The following is a 17731-nucleotide window of genomic DNA, read 5'->3' as shown; positions in this document are numbered from 1 at the left end:
TATGTAATCAACAATGCAATTTAAAGTACAATTGAATTACAATATAGTATTTTTATAAACAATATGCTTGTATCAGAGGTGTCTGTTGCTAGTCAGGGTGTGATATTGTGTAATTACCTAAAATAAATATTGTAAGTTTTGATCATGCAATATGGGCGAAATCGATTTTGTTCCCAATATCTAGATCAATTTTGATTAGTATAAGTTAGTAATTTTGATTAAATCAAGAAAGAATTATATAGTGCTTTTACATGTGCAAAATATGCAGCTAGGAGTGGCCAAGAACATTAGCAAGGTCGATATCACCATCGTATCTTTACCAACCTCACAAAATCCACTAAAATTGTTTTATGCAAAGTAAATAAGGGTGTAAGGAGTGGTTAAACACTTGATAGTGACAAACTAAAAAATCAACTAATGAAAGTGCGTCACGTCAATCAGTGAAAAGTGTTTAAACTTTGCTGAAAAGTGTTGGCAATGGTTTAGACACTTGCTGAAATGGTAAACTTAAAAAAAAGAAAATTGTGTGATTGGTTGAGAGATTGCATGGACCCCACCCCACCACACACACACTCTTCACCGCGCATCGTCAACCCACCACCGATTTGGTAAAGTTTGAGCGGTAAACTAGTGTTGGTGGCGGTGTTTACCTAGTGGTAAACTCATTTGCCGACTCTTGCCGATTTCCACACCGTACACCCTAAGTGATGATAGGTTTGAATTGATCCCACAAAATTTACTAAATTTGTTTTATGCAAATCAAATAAATAATTATAGGTTTGAATTGATCATATAATATAATGCCGGCTAACATGTGAAGAACACATCCATATTATTCAATAAGTTGTACCTTATGCATTAAAAGTTGTACTATATAGATTTCAATCATTTCAACATCCAAAATTGTTCTCAAAGTTGACCCTTTCTCCTCCACCATCATCACAATCACCACCACCACAAGTCAAAGCCAAATTTCTTAACAACCCCTCCATCATATTTCTTGATTTCAGAAAGGGTTTTTAATTTAATTTAATTTAATTACATAATAATACTTTTTTTTTTATAATTCCTTGCTAAGCTACAACAACAGTTCCTGTCCGCACATTATTTTTTTTGGTTTTTTCATTTGATTTCTTAGCAACTTTCCATCTCCTCTCTCTTGCCTCATCAATCTCTATTTGTTCTTGCCTACACTCTTGGCTACAAAATGGATTATTCCCTCTGAAACAAACAAAGATATTCATTAGAATTTTTTTTGTTAAATTGAAACCATTAATATTATAAGTATGTAAAAGTCAGATCAGGTAACACTCATTAAAATGAGAAAATAACAAATTACAAACAAATGACAGTAAATAGACAACAAATTACGCCGCTACCCTTTTGAATTGCAACCGCTTTAGAAATCACATTTAAGTGCAACAAAACATGCACATGGAAAAAATCTTAATATTAGACCAAGGTAGCAAATCCAATAAAAACTTAACCATAATTCACTATGTACAACAAAACATGCACATGGTACAACTTCTTTATGCATGAGGTTGTGTGTTAGATGCAAAATAATAATTGTGCAACAAGATGTGCATAAGGTATAAGACTTCAGTTTTAAATTTGGGTTCTTGTCCAAAATATTGAATTTTTTATTGGTAAGTAAAATTTGACAAGGTACAATAGAGACAACATATGGTACAAGTGTTTAATGCATAATACCTGTACATGTATATGTCAGTGTTGTGACCAAGTGGTTTTGAGCACAGGGTACAAGCTTCAAGAAAGTTGGAGTTGTTTTCACCACCAGCGTACGTTAGCATGGTGCTAAAATAAGCCAGGGGGCGTATGTTAGAGTGGGAAAGTGAGAGAGGAGAGAGTGGTGGAAGGAATTAGTGGTGTGGAAATGTGATTATTTATAGAGGCTCATGTGAGAGAAGTAAAGATCTAGTGTGGTGATACACAGGTGCACCTTTATTTGAACTAATAGATTTTTAACACGTGCAGCAATTCCATTGTTACAGGAAGAGACCGCGATGTACCTGATTACAAAAAGGCTGGAACTATAGGCTGGAACTATAATATATATTAATTATTTAATAAAAATACTTCAAGCGAAACCGAGTGATCGGCGAGTAAGGGGACCTTTGCTCATGTTTGGCTCGTTTTCAAATCGAACCGAGCCGAGCGGCTCACTTACAAACTGAGCGGGAATCGAACGAGCATTTTTCGGGCATTTTTCGAGCGATCGTCGAGCAATACTCGATCATCAAACAGTTTGGACAGCCCTAACAACAAATGAACAAAGAGAATAAAAAACCAAATATGAACGAGTATCAGAACTGAACTTGAAGGTTGAGAATCTCCAAAACATAATCCACTTAATTCCTAACATCATCCATAGATTATAACTTAATACATTTTTTCAATTACCAACATAATAAAAAATATATAGGGAGTGGACCACATATTCGATTTTGTTTTCATAGTTGAAAGGAAGACTGGCCAAATATGTAAAAGCTAGAATAAAAGAAGGAATTTCTATCAAGGAGGTCCATAGCGCATCTAAAGCCTAGGGGTGATAGATATTAGAACCTTAGGCTAGAGGGTATGGTGATATCCCATCCTTGAAGGACCATCCGCCACATAGGCGTCACGTCATAGTCCTTCCAAAGATGCTACATCACCTTGAACTAGAGGGTATGGAAGGACGGTCCTAGTCATAGTCCTCTCCACCATTTATATATATATTTTTTTTAATCTTCTATGTTTTTTTTAATCTTCTATTTTTTTTAACATTTAAAAAATAGAGTAAACTGCAATTTTACCCCCTGAGGTTAGGGGTCATTGGCACTCTTACCCCCCCCTAAGGAAATAATTGCAATTTTACCCCCCACTGGTCACTGTTATGTCGCAACCTTACCCCCTAAGCTCAGTCAACGGTAGTTTGTGTGACAACTCGAATTTCCAAGATTCGATTTCGTATTTATTGCTCGATCATGTATTGACTAGTCGTTTATTTGCACATTTGGTTGCCATGAAATTATATACGTTTTGATTGTTTAATTGTGCATGGTTGTTTGTTATTTGTGAAACTTGTCAAATGTGTAAACTTGGTGGTGGAACTATGAAATAGTTATGAGATGGTGTGCATGTGTAAAATATAATACTTAGGGAGGTAGAGTGTAATTAGTGAAATCCTAGATACTTAACCCTAACCTCATTTCACTAATCATTTGCACACAAATCCAAAGCACGTACTTGTAACTCTCTAATCCTCTAGCAAGCATCATCACCAAATCATTTGGCACAAGATAATCATCACACTTGATTCCTCTTTCTCTAGGATCATCACAAGGTAATTGTTTAATCATTGTTGTGATTAATTGTTGATTGTTTGATTGTTTTCAATTCTTGATTCTTGTGAATTCTTGTAAACCCTAGCTTTGATTTGATGGTTCTGTACACTAAATTGATTATGATTATCCTGATTGTGATGATGTGTTAATCGTATAATCGATCCTCTTGATGATTTAAGATGCTAGGTATGATGAATGGACAATTGTTAATTGAACAGTTCGTGTGAAAATGCATGAGTTAGGGTTTCACGTTCGTATGTTAGCAAAAACGTAACTGATATGATTCTCTCCTGTATTGGAATTCATGTTATTATTTGCCTGAGTTATCATAATTGTCTGAGTTTAATGGATTATGATGGTCCGAGTATGTTCTTGGACCGAGTTTAGGGAGTTGTTTGTTGTCCGAGTTTAATCTATATAAGCTGGACCGAGTTTAATTCATCAACCTTGACCGAGTTTATTTAATGTTAATGTGTGATGCCCGAGTTTAAACCCCCTCACCCTAGTCCGACTTTGATGAAGGGGATCAAAGTCCGACTTTAATTTCATGTATATGGTCCGAATATATATAGTTGCAATGGTCCGAGTTTAATAAGTTCAATATGGACCGAGTTTAAAGTTGTTGGGCCGAGCTTATTGAATTGTAAAGTGGACCGAGTTTAATGAATTGTTGAGTCCGAGTTTAATGAATTGTTGAGTCCGAGTTTAATGAATTGTTTGGGGTCCGAGTTTAATGAATTGATGTGATCCGAGCTTAATGAAAGTGATGTGGTCCGAGTTTATTAAATGATTTTTGGTCCGAGTATAATAAATTGTTTTGGTCCGAGTTTAAGGACAAATCATTGGACCGAGTCTAATTGACTATCCATTGGACCGAGTTTAAACATGATCACCCATTGTCACACCCCAACCAATGGCGGAAACATCGGGATGAGACGAAGTGTGAAGATTGCTAGAGACATCATAACGCTATTTGTGACAATATTTAGAAAATCCAAATTTCATTTCATTTCATAACTTCAAATAGTCAACATTACAAGATATTCAAATACGACAAGTTTAACAAAACAACATGATAACATAACAAAATTTTGATACAACATTTTAAACCCTAACGTCTATATGTGTATCTAGGCATCAACGCTACTTCATTTCATAGCATCATCGTCCTCAACCTGTAACATGTTTAAAATAAAGTTCAATGCAAAAGCAAAGGCGAGTATACAAGTTTGATACGTACATAGCAAAAGATAAGTTTGAACAATTCCTCATAGCAAGCATGTTATTCAAGATAAACATTTAAACATGGCATGTGTCTAACATATCAAACCAAGAAAACGCAATATGCTCAAGACATAACCTCAAGTTTACGGGCGGGTCGTTAATCCTATAGCGCTACATATGTCAAGGTTTGGCTCGTACGAAGTTAATGATAAGTTCAACACATAAGAATAACCCAAGTTTAAAGTATCAAGTCATCACGTATACAAGCATGTTATAGGAACGTTCATGTGTTTAATAAAGTGTTCATGTGTAAGTTAATAGGTAAACATGTTACACCCCAAAAGTGGTAAAAGTAAAAAGGGGGAAATACGAGTATACTCACAAAGTTTGCATATGTTTTCCGATTATCCAATTGTTGACGAGTAGAGATTTAGAGTCCGAATGTATAAGGGTTAAGGTTCAAGTATGTTTAGAGTCGAGATTCGGTGTTTAAAACAACATAAAAATGAGAATAACATGGAAAATAATCATTTAGTACATATGATGCTTGTTCTTGACACTAGGAAACTCGAAGGAGTTTAGATGTTTTCATGGAACAAGGTTCCATTAGAATCGTGACAAGTTATCATAGTCTAGGATGATGTAATCTAGTACCCCGACATATGAACACTAGTTCATCATCAAAGATTCGATTATTCGAATAATATATTTAGGTTATATAATATATGTCCAATAGTTCAAGCATGAGGTAGAAGATTAAAATCTTCATTTTGGTACCTCTAAATGTCATAGAAGTCATGTAGGAGGTAGGAAGATCAAGTCTTCCATTTAGGCACCTCTATGTGTTCACCACTACACTTGATGTAAAAAAAACAACCAAGGAGGGTCATGAACATACAATAAAGAATAAGAAATATACACACTAACTAAGAGAAATCATCAAATCATGTGAGGATTGTATGTTTGGACAACCCAAGTTGTTCCATAATCACTCATGTATCAAAGACAAAGTTTGACATGACTTGTGGGTTAAAAACCCTAAACAAAACACCAAGTTTATGAGGTTTAATCCTCTGATTTTAAATGTCTCAACCTTGTTTTTAAGCTTAACCAACCATGGGATAAGTTGTAAGCATTAGGACATAGGTATGAGATGTGTTGGACACAAGTTGCATAGGTTTAAACAAGTTTTTGATGAACATAAAAACAAACAGAAAGTTTATGGACTATTTCGGGGCATTTCCAGGTCTGATTTCTCCAAGGAGAAGTCTAGGAATCGAACCCCATGATTATACAAGCAAGTAGGAAAAAGAATCGAGTGAATCGGATAAGAATTGAGTGAGTTATGCTCATTTTCGTGAAGGGGTGTCAATCTACTCGAACCCTTGCTTTCAGCTACGGTTTGGTGGATGTTTTGTGAGTTTTTAGGGTTGCAAAAGTGGTAGGGAGGCTGGTTATAAGTGGTATTTATAGGGGGAAGGATTAGGGTTTCAATGGGTTGGGCTTTGGAAGTGTTTAGAAGGGGTTACACCTTGAAACTAGCCCACAAAACCCAACTATATGGGCTGAATTTTGCTGAATTGGGGCTGCCATATTTCTTTATTTTTTTATTTTTTTAAAACATTATAATGAGTAATTTTGTTAGTTAAGTTGTGTAATAATGTGCAACAATGTTTCCCCTAACTTGTAACAAGGTGAAATATGAAATAAAACATGATTTAACTAGGTAAAAAGTGTAATGTACAAGTTTTATTTACGAAGCAAGTTCCGTATTTTACAACGATTACGATGAAAGAATGGTTATAAGAACACAAGATTTCCAAAGATAGAATTTCACGTAAGGTTTCTAAATGTAGGATGTTTGAAAACGCAGGGCGTTACAGTCTCCCCTCCTTTAGGAAATTTCGTCCCGAAATTTATTCAAGAGGAAGGCTTGAAAGAGTTTTTGGCATAAAGGTGATCATTAAGAATTGAAACTTGGGAAGTTTGAAAGTTTTGAAAAGTACCAAATTTTGGAGAACATCAAGGTAGATTTGCAAGGGGAAGTTTTTAAGGATAGTATAAAAAAATCATACTTTCGTAAAACCTGTTTATTGAGAGGAACGAAAAGGTTTGTTACTTTAAATAAAGCAATAGAGGTATACTAAGTATAGTTTCACAAGAATCAAGAATAGGGAGGCTATTTTATAGGTAACGAGGTAAGTTAGGACTCAAATGTTTAAACAAGCTGGATTGCGAACGAGTTTTGTATAAAATAATACGAGTATAGAATGAACGAATGACTCTTAAAGAGTACAAGTATGTGAATAGCATAAGTGTTGGATAGATGAACGTAGTGTGTTAAGGATGAAGTCTCGTCATGAATAATCGGATATAATGCGTTTGTGAGTTGGTGAAGTTGTATTAGGTCCAAAAGGTCGTCTGCAACACACTGAATTTCTCATGGCACGTTTTACGAAAGTTTGGTAACATGGTGAAAACACTTATATATAGGAAGTACCAGCGGCGTATCCACCATGTTTTAACCACATTACGTCCGTTTCGTTACTTGGGGTCATGTTACGTTCCGTGTCTTACCATACACAGTAGTACACTCTATGGTTCTCATACGCCTATCACTATAATCCCGTGTGCACCCGCGATTATACTGATCGTCGCATGATCCACATAGCTTGTACTAGTTATGTATGAATCAAGGTATACATGAATTTGAAAATAAGAATGTGTACGTAGAAGAATGTCGTATGTAAGCATGTTTATGTTTAAGCATGTATGGGACCCACGTAAGCGAATCCCTCGGATTACGCTCGCGTATAGGTACGAATGTACGAATCATGAGTAAGGATGAAAGTATGAGCATAAGTTTAAGTATGAATACGCATGTATGTATGAGCATAAACATAAAATGTGTAAGTAGTATGTGTACAAGTAGAAGCGCAAAACGTATAAGTAGTATGCGTATAAGTAGAAGCATAAAACGTATGAACATAGGTGTAGGTATGAAAAATAAATATTGCGTATATAGTGTTTGTTGGGACACCACGGATCTAAGTGTATAAAGCATTCAAAAGTTCGAGTATGTAATACGAATGATATAAATGATGTTATCGCGAGGTATCGACCAAAATGTGTACGATGATATGCATGTATAGTTGTTTAAACGAAACATTGAGTTTATTGAATCAAATTTAGATTGAGCTTGGTTTAAAAGGGTAGAATATAGTTTGCATATGTAAGAGTATATAAAGTACTTATTGGTCATGCATATCGCATTTCGTAATGAATGGAAATGCTACCTTTGTTTTAAAAGAGTTTACGAGATCCGAAGATGGTCGGTCCCTATGAAGTCTTCTTGCCCACGTGTTTTGAAAAATAGGTGTAGGAAAAATGTAAGTTCGTTTCATCTAACAAGAAATATTGGAGTTTTTTTTTTGTGAATACGTTGATCCTTGGAAAAGGGATTTATCAAAGGTCTTAGTGTTCATTTTAAAGGGTTTAGACAAATGGTTCGTTGATGTTAGAAATATTCTTTGGTAAAACGATCTCATAATATCTATAAGATCCTATAGATAATTGAGAAAGGTTGGTTTGGTTTCAATTTAGAATGGAAGTCTCTAGTATGACGATATAATGTGAGCAAGTTTTAGTGATTAAGTCGAATACGAAGTTCATGGGCAAGAGTTTCATTGGGCCGATTAAATTGATAGGTAGCATTTCGTAAGGTTTTGAAGTTTGAGTAATAAAACGTTTTAAGACATGATTATGAATTTCGCGTATATGAGTTGAGTGAAAATAGATTGTAGAATAAAAGTACGTTTGATAAAACAATGTATTTCGAAATCTGTATGAGTGGGTATTTTTAAATAACATTAAACAATTTGGGTATAAAGTATGATCGAGTTTGCATAATAAGATGTTTCGAAAAAGAAGTTTTGGTAACGGTCACCTAAGTAAGGGAATCACCCCTAACTCGTTGGTGAGGTCGTTTTAAGGGAAGAGGGGTGGAGTCAATCGTCAAGGTAAGGGAGTCACTCCAATCTCGATGATACCTCTCCACTAGTTGTTACAAGGAATATGAATTTAAATTATATGAAAATCATGCATATATAAATGTATCGAAAAGGTTCGATATGTTGTGCGTGTGAAAAGAGAAATCAAAGGTAAACTCGAGGTTGAAAGATTGCATCGTATAAGATGAACAATAGAAACACATGTTTGACCAAAGTTTGGAGTGTTCCAAACGGAACTTTGACTAACCAAAGTGGTCGAAAAGTCTTTTGAATTTGAGGAGCATGCTTTGGCCTAATAGGTAAAATACTCTCGCCGACAGGTCGGTTAACGGTATTTACCCTTCCGGTTACTACATGTCTCAAATCAATCGAAATTTCGAGACTTGGCGGGATTTATGAAAAAATCAAGGAGTGGAACTAGTCGACAAGGTGCGGGTTTCACCCCTATCTTGACGATTTCGTATCCTAAGTGTGGTTGGTACTCGTCGGGTCAAAATTTAAATTTCGACATGTTGACGAGGGTCCACTAGAATTTGAAATTTGAGATTTGCCATTTAGATGTGGATTTCACTCCTAGCTCAATGGCGATATCTCGTGTAAAAAGAAGAATAGATAGATTGAGAGTCGTTCACTAAATTGTGGGTTTCACGCCTATTTTGGTGGATTCGTCTGATTTGTACAATATGAGTGTTGTCGGATTTAGAATAATCAAGTAAAATGCATGAGGGAAGTGTGTGTTGAAGGAAATACACAAGCAAGTATAAACACATAAGAAAGCATATCAAGAATGGTACTTAAATAATGAAATGATAAAACAAGTGTTAACACATAATAGAACAAGCTTTAATGTGTACGAATAACATGTCAAATTTTACACATGAGTAACATACATGTTTAAAAGAGCATAAATAAGTAACAAATAAGGTATCATGTAGTAGTCCAAGCAAAGCATACGAATAAGGCTCTAAAACTATAGACTAAGTGAAAGCATTCCTACTTTTCCTAATTCCCTATAGTTATGGCTCTGATACCAATCTGTCACACCCCAACCAATGGCGGAAACATCGGGATGAGACGAAGTGTGAAGATTGCTAGAGACATCATAACGCTATTTGTGACAATATTTAGAAAATCCAAATTTCATTTCATTTCATAACTTCAAATAGTCAACATTACAAGATATTCAAATACGACAAGTTTAACAAAACAACATGATAACATAACAAAATTTTGATACAACATTTTAAACCCTAACGTCTATATGTGTATCTAGGCATCAACGCTACTTCATTTCATAGCATCATCGTCCTCAACCTGTAACATGTTTAAAATAAAGTTCAATGCAAAAGCAAAGGCGAGTATACAAGTTTGATACGTACATAGCAAAAGATAAGTTTGAACAATTCCTCATAGCAAGCATGTTATTCAAGATAAACATTTAAACATGGCATGTGTCTAACATATCAAACCAAGAAAACGCAATATGCTCAAGACATAACCTCAAGTTTACGGGCGGGTCGTTAATCCTATAGCGCTACATATGTCAAGGTTTGGCTCGTACGAAGTTAATGATAAGTTCAACACATAAGAATAACCCAAGTTTAAAGTATCAAGTCATCACGTATACAAGCATGTTATAGGAACGTTCATGTGTTTAATAAAGTGTTCATGTGTAAGTTAATAGGTAAACATGTTACACCCCAAAAGTGGTAAAAGTAAAAAGGGGGAAATACGAGTATACTCACAAAGTTTGCATATGTTTTCCGATTATCCAATTGTTGACGAGTAGAGATTTAGAGTCCGAATGTATAAGGGTTAAGGTTCAAGTATGTTTAGAGTCGAGATTCGGTGTTTAAAACAACATAAAAATGAGAATAACATGGAAAATAATCATTTAGTACATATGATGCTTGTTCTTGACACTAGGAAACTCGAAGGAGTTTAGATGTTTTCATGGAACAAGGTTCCATTAGAATCGTGACAAGTTATCATAGTCTAGGATGATGTAATCTAGTACCCCGACATATGAACACTAGTTCATCATCAAAGATTCGATTATTCGAATAATATATTTAGGTTATATAATATATGTCCAATAGTTCAAGCATGAGGTAGAAGATTAAAATCTTCATTTTGGTACCTCTAAATGTCATAGAAGTCATGTAGGAGGTAGGAAGATCAAGTCTTCCATTTAGGCACCTCTATGTGTTCACCACTACACTTGATGTAAAAAAAACAACCAAGGAGGGTCATGAACATACAATAAAGAATAAGAAATATACACACTAACTAAGAGAAATCATCAAATCATGTGAGGATTGTATGTTTGGACAACCCAAGTTGTTCCATAATCACTCATGTATCAAAGACAAAGTTTGACATGACTTGTGGGTTAAAAACCCTAAACAAAACACCAAGTTTATGAGGTTTAATCCTCTGATTTTAAATGTCTCAACCTTGTTTTTAAGCTTAACCAACCATGGGATAAGTTGTAAGCATTAGGACATAGGTATGAGATGTGTTGGACACAAGTTGCATAGGTTTAAACAAGTTTTTGATGAACATAAAAACAAACAGAAAGTTTATGGACTATTTCGGGGCATTTCCAGGTCTGATTTCTCCAAGGAGAAGTCTAGGAATCGAACCCCATGATTATACAAGCAAGTAGGAAAAAGAATCGAGTGAATCGGATAAGAATTGAGTGAGTTATGCTCATTTTCGTGAAGGGGTGTCAATCTACTCGAACCCTTGCTTTCAGCTACGGTTTGGTGGATGTTTTGTGAGTTTTTAGGGTTGCAAAAGTGGTAGGGAGGCTGGTTATAAGTGGTATTTATAGGGGGAAGGATTAGGGTTTCAATGGGTTGGGCTTTGGAAGTGTTTAGAAGGGGTTACACCTTGAAACTAGCCCACAAAACCCAACTATATGGGCTGAATTTTGCTGAATTGGGGCTGCCATATTTCTTTATTTTTTTATTTTTTTAAAACATTATAATGAGTAATTTTGTTAGTTAAGTTGTGTAATAATGTGCAACAATGTTTCCCCTAACTTGTAACAAGGTGAAATATGAAATAAAACATGATTTAACTAGGTAAAAAGTGTAATGTACAAGTTTTATTTACGAAGCAAGTTCCGTATTTTACAACGATTACGATGAAAGAATGGTTATAAGAACACAAGATTTCCAAAGATAGAATTTCACGTAAGGTTTCTAAATGTAGGATGTTTGAAAACGCAGGGCGTTACACCCATGTCTGAGTTTGTATGTTGATTTAATGTCCGAGGTTGTATGATGATACATGTGCTATCCGAGTTTTGAACAGGGGAGACCCCCCCCCATACTTGTCTGAGTTTTTGAGAGGTGCATGATCCTGTAAATGTTCATATGAACTAAGTGAATTGTATGAAGGGGTTAACTGTTATGTGATACATGATTTATACATGATATTGACTATCAAGCACTATGTGACATTAGATTACATGCGTATCATTTCGAACATGAACTGATTTGTTATACGTGCATACAATAGGACTTGATTAATTACTTGTGAGTGCATAACCTAGCATACCGAGCAAACCAAGGTGAGTTCACACTCCTACTAAGGCATGGGATTCCCGGGTCGTGGGAATGGGATAAAGGTTACCATTGACTAAGAACGTATATATGCTTTTCCTAGACTATCACCTACCATGGTCCTCGGATGTCAGGACGGTTCCGTAGGTTAGGATAACACCTACGTGGTCATATGCCAATTACTGCCTCGGATGTCAGGCACGCACGTAAAACCTACGTGTACGCATTACTTACTTTTATCCTCGGTTGTGAAGGATACGTGCGTAAAACCTACGCACACCCCATACGCGCTACTGTTCTCGGATGAAGAACAGGGATGATACGAGTAGTTGATACGAATAGTCTAGTGGTCTCATAACATGGGAAGCCCCCACCTGTATAACTTACTATTGGCCCAGTAGAGCCACCCGTTACTTACTGTTACGCACTTACTTACTGTGAACTCGCTCAACTAGTTTGTTGATCATTCTGTTACATGCCTTGCAGATCGTTAGGTACTTGGAGCTTGCACTGGAGAAGCGGGTCGTTGTGGACAAGGATCGTGGTTTCTACGTTGAACTATTATGACATTTAAAAACTATTAACTATTGTTGGATTATTTACTATGCTTCCGCTACACTTTGAAACTATGGTTATGTTTTGAACACCTATCGCATTGGATGGATGGTTTACATTTATTTTACTTAATATTAATTACATGTTCAATATGATTGGTGGCTTGATCCTGGTCAGTCACGCTCCCAAGCGGTGATACTCCGCAGGTGGATTTTGGGGGTGTGACAGATTGGTATCAGAGCCATTGGTTATAGAGAACTTGGTTTTAATATGGAAAAAACGTTTTTATTAAAACCAGACTATAACCAGAACAGTGCTCTCAACGATCCACAACGACGCTTCGCTCCACGTGCAAGACTCAACTTCCTAGGTAATAAGGTTTATGTTTATTGCCTACATGCTAGAATTTGCATAGAACTTTGCTCGTAGTATGCTTACATTACTTTGCTCACAACTTGTTATTGCATGAGAATACTTATGTGCTTACACTCTTCTGTCATCGCACTATTCGCGAACCTTTCTCACTTATGTTGCCTTTGATGTGAAGATCAATGGCCGCACGAATTAACATGACTCAAGCCCAACTAGAGGCTCTCGTTGCTGCGGCAGTTGCAGCCGCTCAAGCAGGTAGTATACCCTGCAGTATAGACACTAGGATCTTTAGATCCTACATTAATTCTCGTATTTAACTTTGCCCTATTCGTACACAATAGGTCAACCCGCTCAGCAACAACCTGTGTGCACCTTCAAGAATTTCATGGATTGTCGTCCTAACACGTTCAGTGGCACGGAGGGAGCAGTTGGACTCCTCCATTGGTTCGAAAAGCTAGAGTCGGTATTCGAGATGTGCGAGTGCCCTGAGGCTCGCAAGGTTAAGTATGCAACTGGCACCTTGGAGGGAATAGCGCTAACCTGGTGGAACGCGCAGGTGCAAATTCTGGGGTTGGCAGCTGCTAACGCCACACCCTGGAACGATTTTAAGGAACTTATCAAGAGAGAGTATTGTACGCGTGAAGATATTCACAAACTGGAAGACGAGCTGTATAATCTGAAAATGGTTGGATCAGAGATTGAAGCGTATACTAAACGGTCAAATGAGCTGGCCGTGCTGTGTCCAACTATGGTGGACCCTCCATACAAGCGTATTGAGTTGTATCTCAAAGGTTTGGCACCAGAAATACAGAGCCACGTTACCTCGGCTAACCTCGACAACATCCAGGAAATCCAGCGTCTCGCTCATCGCATCACCGATCAGGCAGTGGATCAGAATAAACTGCCTAAGCGCGTCAGCGCTACTGCTACAGTCACTCCTTCAGCTACTCCCGTTACTCTCAGTGACAACAAGAGGAAATGGGAGGGGGATTCAAGCAAAGCATCAGTTTCGGTTCAGTCCCAGAATCAGCAGCGAAAGACTGGCAACTATCAAAGCCCTAACCAGCAGTCGTCAGGTAGCCACAGGCAGGGTGGATATCGCGGAAACCTTCCAAAGTGTAACAACTGCAACAGGCACCACAGCGGCCAGTGTAACAGGGGCCGTTGTCAAAGATGCCTCAAGATGGGTCACGAGGCCAAAGACTGTAGAAGCCCTCGTCCTGCGAATCAGAATCAGCAGCAGCCACCGGCACAGCAGAATCAGCAACAGGGCAACAAGGGGTGCTATAATTGTGGTGCTGAAGGTCACATCAAGAGACACTGCCCTCAGCTAAACAGGAACCAGAACAACAACAACAACAATTAGGGCAACGGGAACAATAACAACAATAACGGGGGAAACAACAACAACTATGGCAACGAAGCTCGGGGTCGTGCTTTTGTGCTAGGTCGGGGTGACGCAGTGAATGATCCCAATGTGGTTATGGGTAAGTTTCTTCTCGACGATATTTATGTTACTGTCTTATTTGATTCGGGTGCTGATACAAGCTATATGTCATTGAAAATGAGTAAATTATTAAAACGTACACCAACACCCCTAGACACCAAACACGTCGTAGAACTAGCCAATGGTAAAAGTGTAGAAGCCGCACAGGTAGTCAAGGGTTGTAGTATTGTTCTAGCGGGTCAGACTTTCTCGATTGATCTCATACCCATAGTTTTGGGTAGTTTCGACGTCGTCATCGGTATGGATTGGTTATCCCAACATCACGCGGAGATCTTATGCAAAGAAAAAGTTATTCGTATTCCTCGCTCCAGTCAAGAACCCCTCGAAGTACAAGGTGACAAGAGTGGTGCTGTGGTTGGCATCATCTCTTTCTTAAAGGCGCAGAAATGTTTACGAAAGGGACATACTGCCATTCTGGCACTTGTCACTGACGCATCAGCAAAGGTAAAGAAGCTGGAGGATATACCAGTTGTGCGTGATTTTCCTCAAGTGTTTCCTGAAGATTTACCTGGTTTACCTCCTCATCGTCAAGTCGAGTTTCAGATTGAGTTAGCTCCTGGAGCAGCACCAATAGCCCGCGCACCGTATCGTTTAGCTCCAACTGAACTGGAAGAACTGTCGAAGCAGCTACAAGAGCTCTTGGAAAAGGGCTTTATTCGTCCAAGCTCTTCGCCTTGGGGAGCTCCAGTGTTATTTGTGAAGAAGAAAGACGGTACGTTCAGAATGTGCATCGACTACCGCGAACTTAATAAGGTGACGGTGAAGAACCGTTATCCCCTTCCGCGCATAGATGACTTATTCGACCAGTTGCAAGGGTCGTGTTATTACTCCAAGATAGACTTGAGGTCAGGTTATCATCAGCTGAGAGTCCGGGATGAGGACGTCTCCAAAACCGCTTTCAGAACTCGCTACGGTCATTACGAGTTTCTTGTCATGCCATTCGGGCTTACGAACGCGCCTGCAGTCTTCATGGATCTTATGAACAGGGTGTGTAAACCCTATCTAGACAAGTTCGTCATTGTTTTCATCGACGACATTCTAATCTACTCCAAGAGTCAGGAGGAACACGAGCAGCACTTACGTCTTATCTTGGAACTTCTTCGAAAGGAGCAACTGTACGCAAAGTTTTCAAAATGCGACTTCTGGCTTCATGAAGTCCACTTCTTAGGCCATGTGGTGAATAAGGATGGGATTCATGTCGATCCATCCAAGGTAGATTCGATCAGGAATTGGCCAGCACCGCGAACACCAACAGAAATACGCCAATTCTTGGGTTTGGCAGGTTACTACAGGCGATTTATCAAAGACTTCTCCAAGATCGCGCAGCCGCTTACTATGCTAACACAGAAAGGTGTCGTTTACAGATGGGGTAATACGCAGGAAACTGCTTTTCAGTACTTAAAGGATAGGCTTTGCAGCGCACCTATCCTCTCATTGCCAGAGGGCACAGATGACTTCGTGGTTTACTGTGACGCATCGATACAGGGGCTTGGTTGTGTATTGATGCAGCGGGATAAAGTTATTGCCTACGCCTCTCGTCAACTCAAGGTTCATGAACGGAATTATACGACGCATGATTTAGAGCTGGGAGCTGTTGTTTTCGCGCTTAAGATATGGCGACACTACCTGTACGGTACCAAGTGCACAATTTACACCGATCACAGGAGTCTCGAGCATATCCTTAAGCAAAAGGATTTGAATATGCGTCAACGGAGATGGGTTGAACTTCTGAACGACTACGAATGCGCCATCAAGTACCATCCAGGCAAGGCCAATGTTGTGGCTGATGCCCTCAGTCGGAAGGACACTTTACCTAAGCGTGTACGAGCACTACAGCTTACCATCCAGTCCAGTCTTCCTGCACAGTTACGAGCTGTTCAGATCGAAGCACTAAAACCCGAAAACGTCAAGGCTGAAGCCTTACGTGGTTCAAGGCAACAAATGGAACAAAAGGAAGACGGCGCCTACTATGTAACGGGGCGTATTTGGGTCCCACTTTATGGCGGTTTACGCGAACTTGTGATGGACGAAGCGCACAAGTCTCGCTACTCGGTACACCCAGGGGCGGATAAAATGTACCACGATATCAAAACAACATACTGGTGGCCAAGTATGAAAGCCCACATCGCCACCTATGTTGGCAAGTGCTTGACCTGTGCGAGAGTCAAGGTCGAATATCAGAAACCCGCAGGCCTACTTCAACAGCCTAAGATACCTCAGTGGAAATGGGAAGAAATTTCCATGGATTTCGTTACAGGCCTACCGAGATCTCAGCGTGGGAACGATACAATATGGGTAATCGTGGATCGACTCACCAAGTCTGCACACTTCCTAGCTATAAAGGAAACGGATAAGTTCTCCACCCTCGCAGACATTTATCTTAAGGAAGTTGTTTCGAGGCACGGGGTGCCCACATCCATCATTTCGGATCGGGATGCACGATTCACGTCAGAATTATGGCAAGCGATGCACAAATCCTTTGGCTCATGATTAGATATGAGCACAGCATATCATCCTCAGACGGATGGGCAGTCTGAGCGAACGATTCAAACACTTGAAGACATGCTTAGGGCATGCGTTATCGATTTCGGCAACGGCTGGGAAAAACACCTCCCATTGGTGGAGTTTTCGTACAATAACAGTTACCATACCAGCATTCAAGCCGCTCCATTCGAGGCATTGTACGGACGTAAATGCCGGTCACCTCTCTGTTGGGCAGAGGTGGGGGATAGTCAAATTACGGGTCCAGAGATTGTAGTGGACGCCACAGAAAAGATAGCATAGATACGACAACGCATGGCGGCAGCACGCGACCGTCAGAAAGCCTACGCGGACAAGCGTAGAAAGCCTTTGGAATTTCAGGTCGGGGACCGGGTATTATTGAAAGTCTCACCCTGGAAGGGTGTGGTACGTTTTGGCAAAAGGGGCAAACTGAATCCGCGGTATGTCGGACCGTTCGAGATCATTGAGAAAATTGGCAAAGTGGCCTACAAACTGAACCTACCAGCTGAACTCGGTGCAGTTCACAATGTATTTCATGTGTCGAATCTGAAGAAATGCCTATCAGATGAGACCCTCATAGTTCCTTTTAAGGAACTCACTATCGACGAGCGGTTGCAGTTCGTCGAGGAACCAGTTGAA

At 38.8% G+C, this 17731-nt stretch overlaps 1 protein-coding gene across 1 annotated transcript; it reads right to left on the bottom strand.

The window, feature by feature from the left end:
- Positions 1 to 835: 835 nt before the first annotated feature.
- Positions 836 to 1894, bottom strand: LOC110872027 (FCS-Like Zinc finger 3). Its single transcript, XM_022120788.2, has 2 exons — positions 1714 to 1894; positions 836 to 1221 (listed from the first exon to the last, which is right to left on the bottom strand). Exons 1-2 carry the CDS (start codon positions 1812 to 1814, stop codon positions 1074 to 1076), a joined length of 249 nt encoding a protein of 82 aa, XP_021976480.1. The 5' UTR covers positions 1815 to 1894; the 3' UTR covers positions 836 to 1073.
- Positions 1895 to 17731: the final 15837 nt, after the last annotated feature.

The sequence above is a fragment of the Helianthus annuus genome, chromosome 1, assembly GCF_002127325.2.
Source record: "Helianthus annuus cultivar XRQ/B chromosome 1, HanXRQr2.0-SUNRISE, whole genome shotgun sequence".
Classification (NCBI taxonomy): Eukaryota; Viridiplantae; Streptophyta; class Magnoliopsida; order Asterales; family Asteraceae; genus Helianthus; species Helianthus annuus.
The sequence above is the reverse complement of the archived record's forward strand: the minus strand, read 5'-3'. Positions and strand labels throughout refer to the sequence as shown.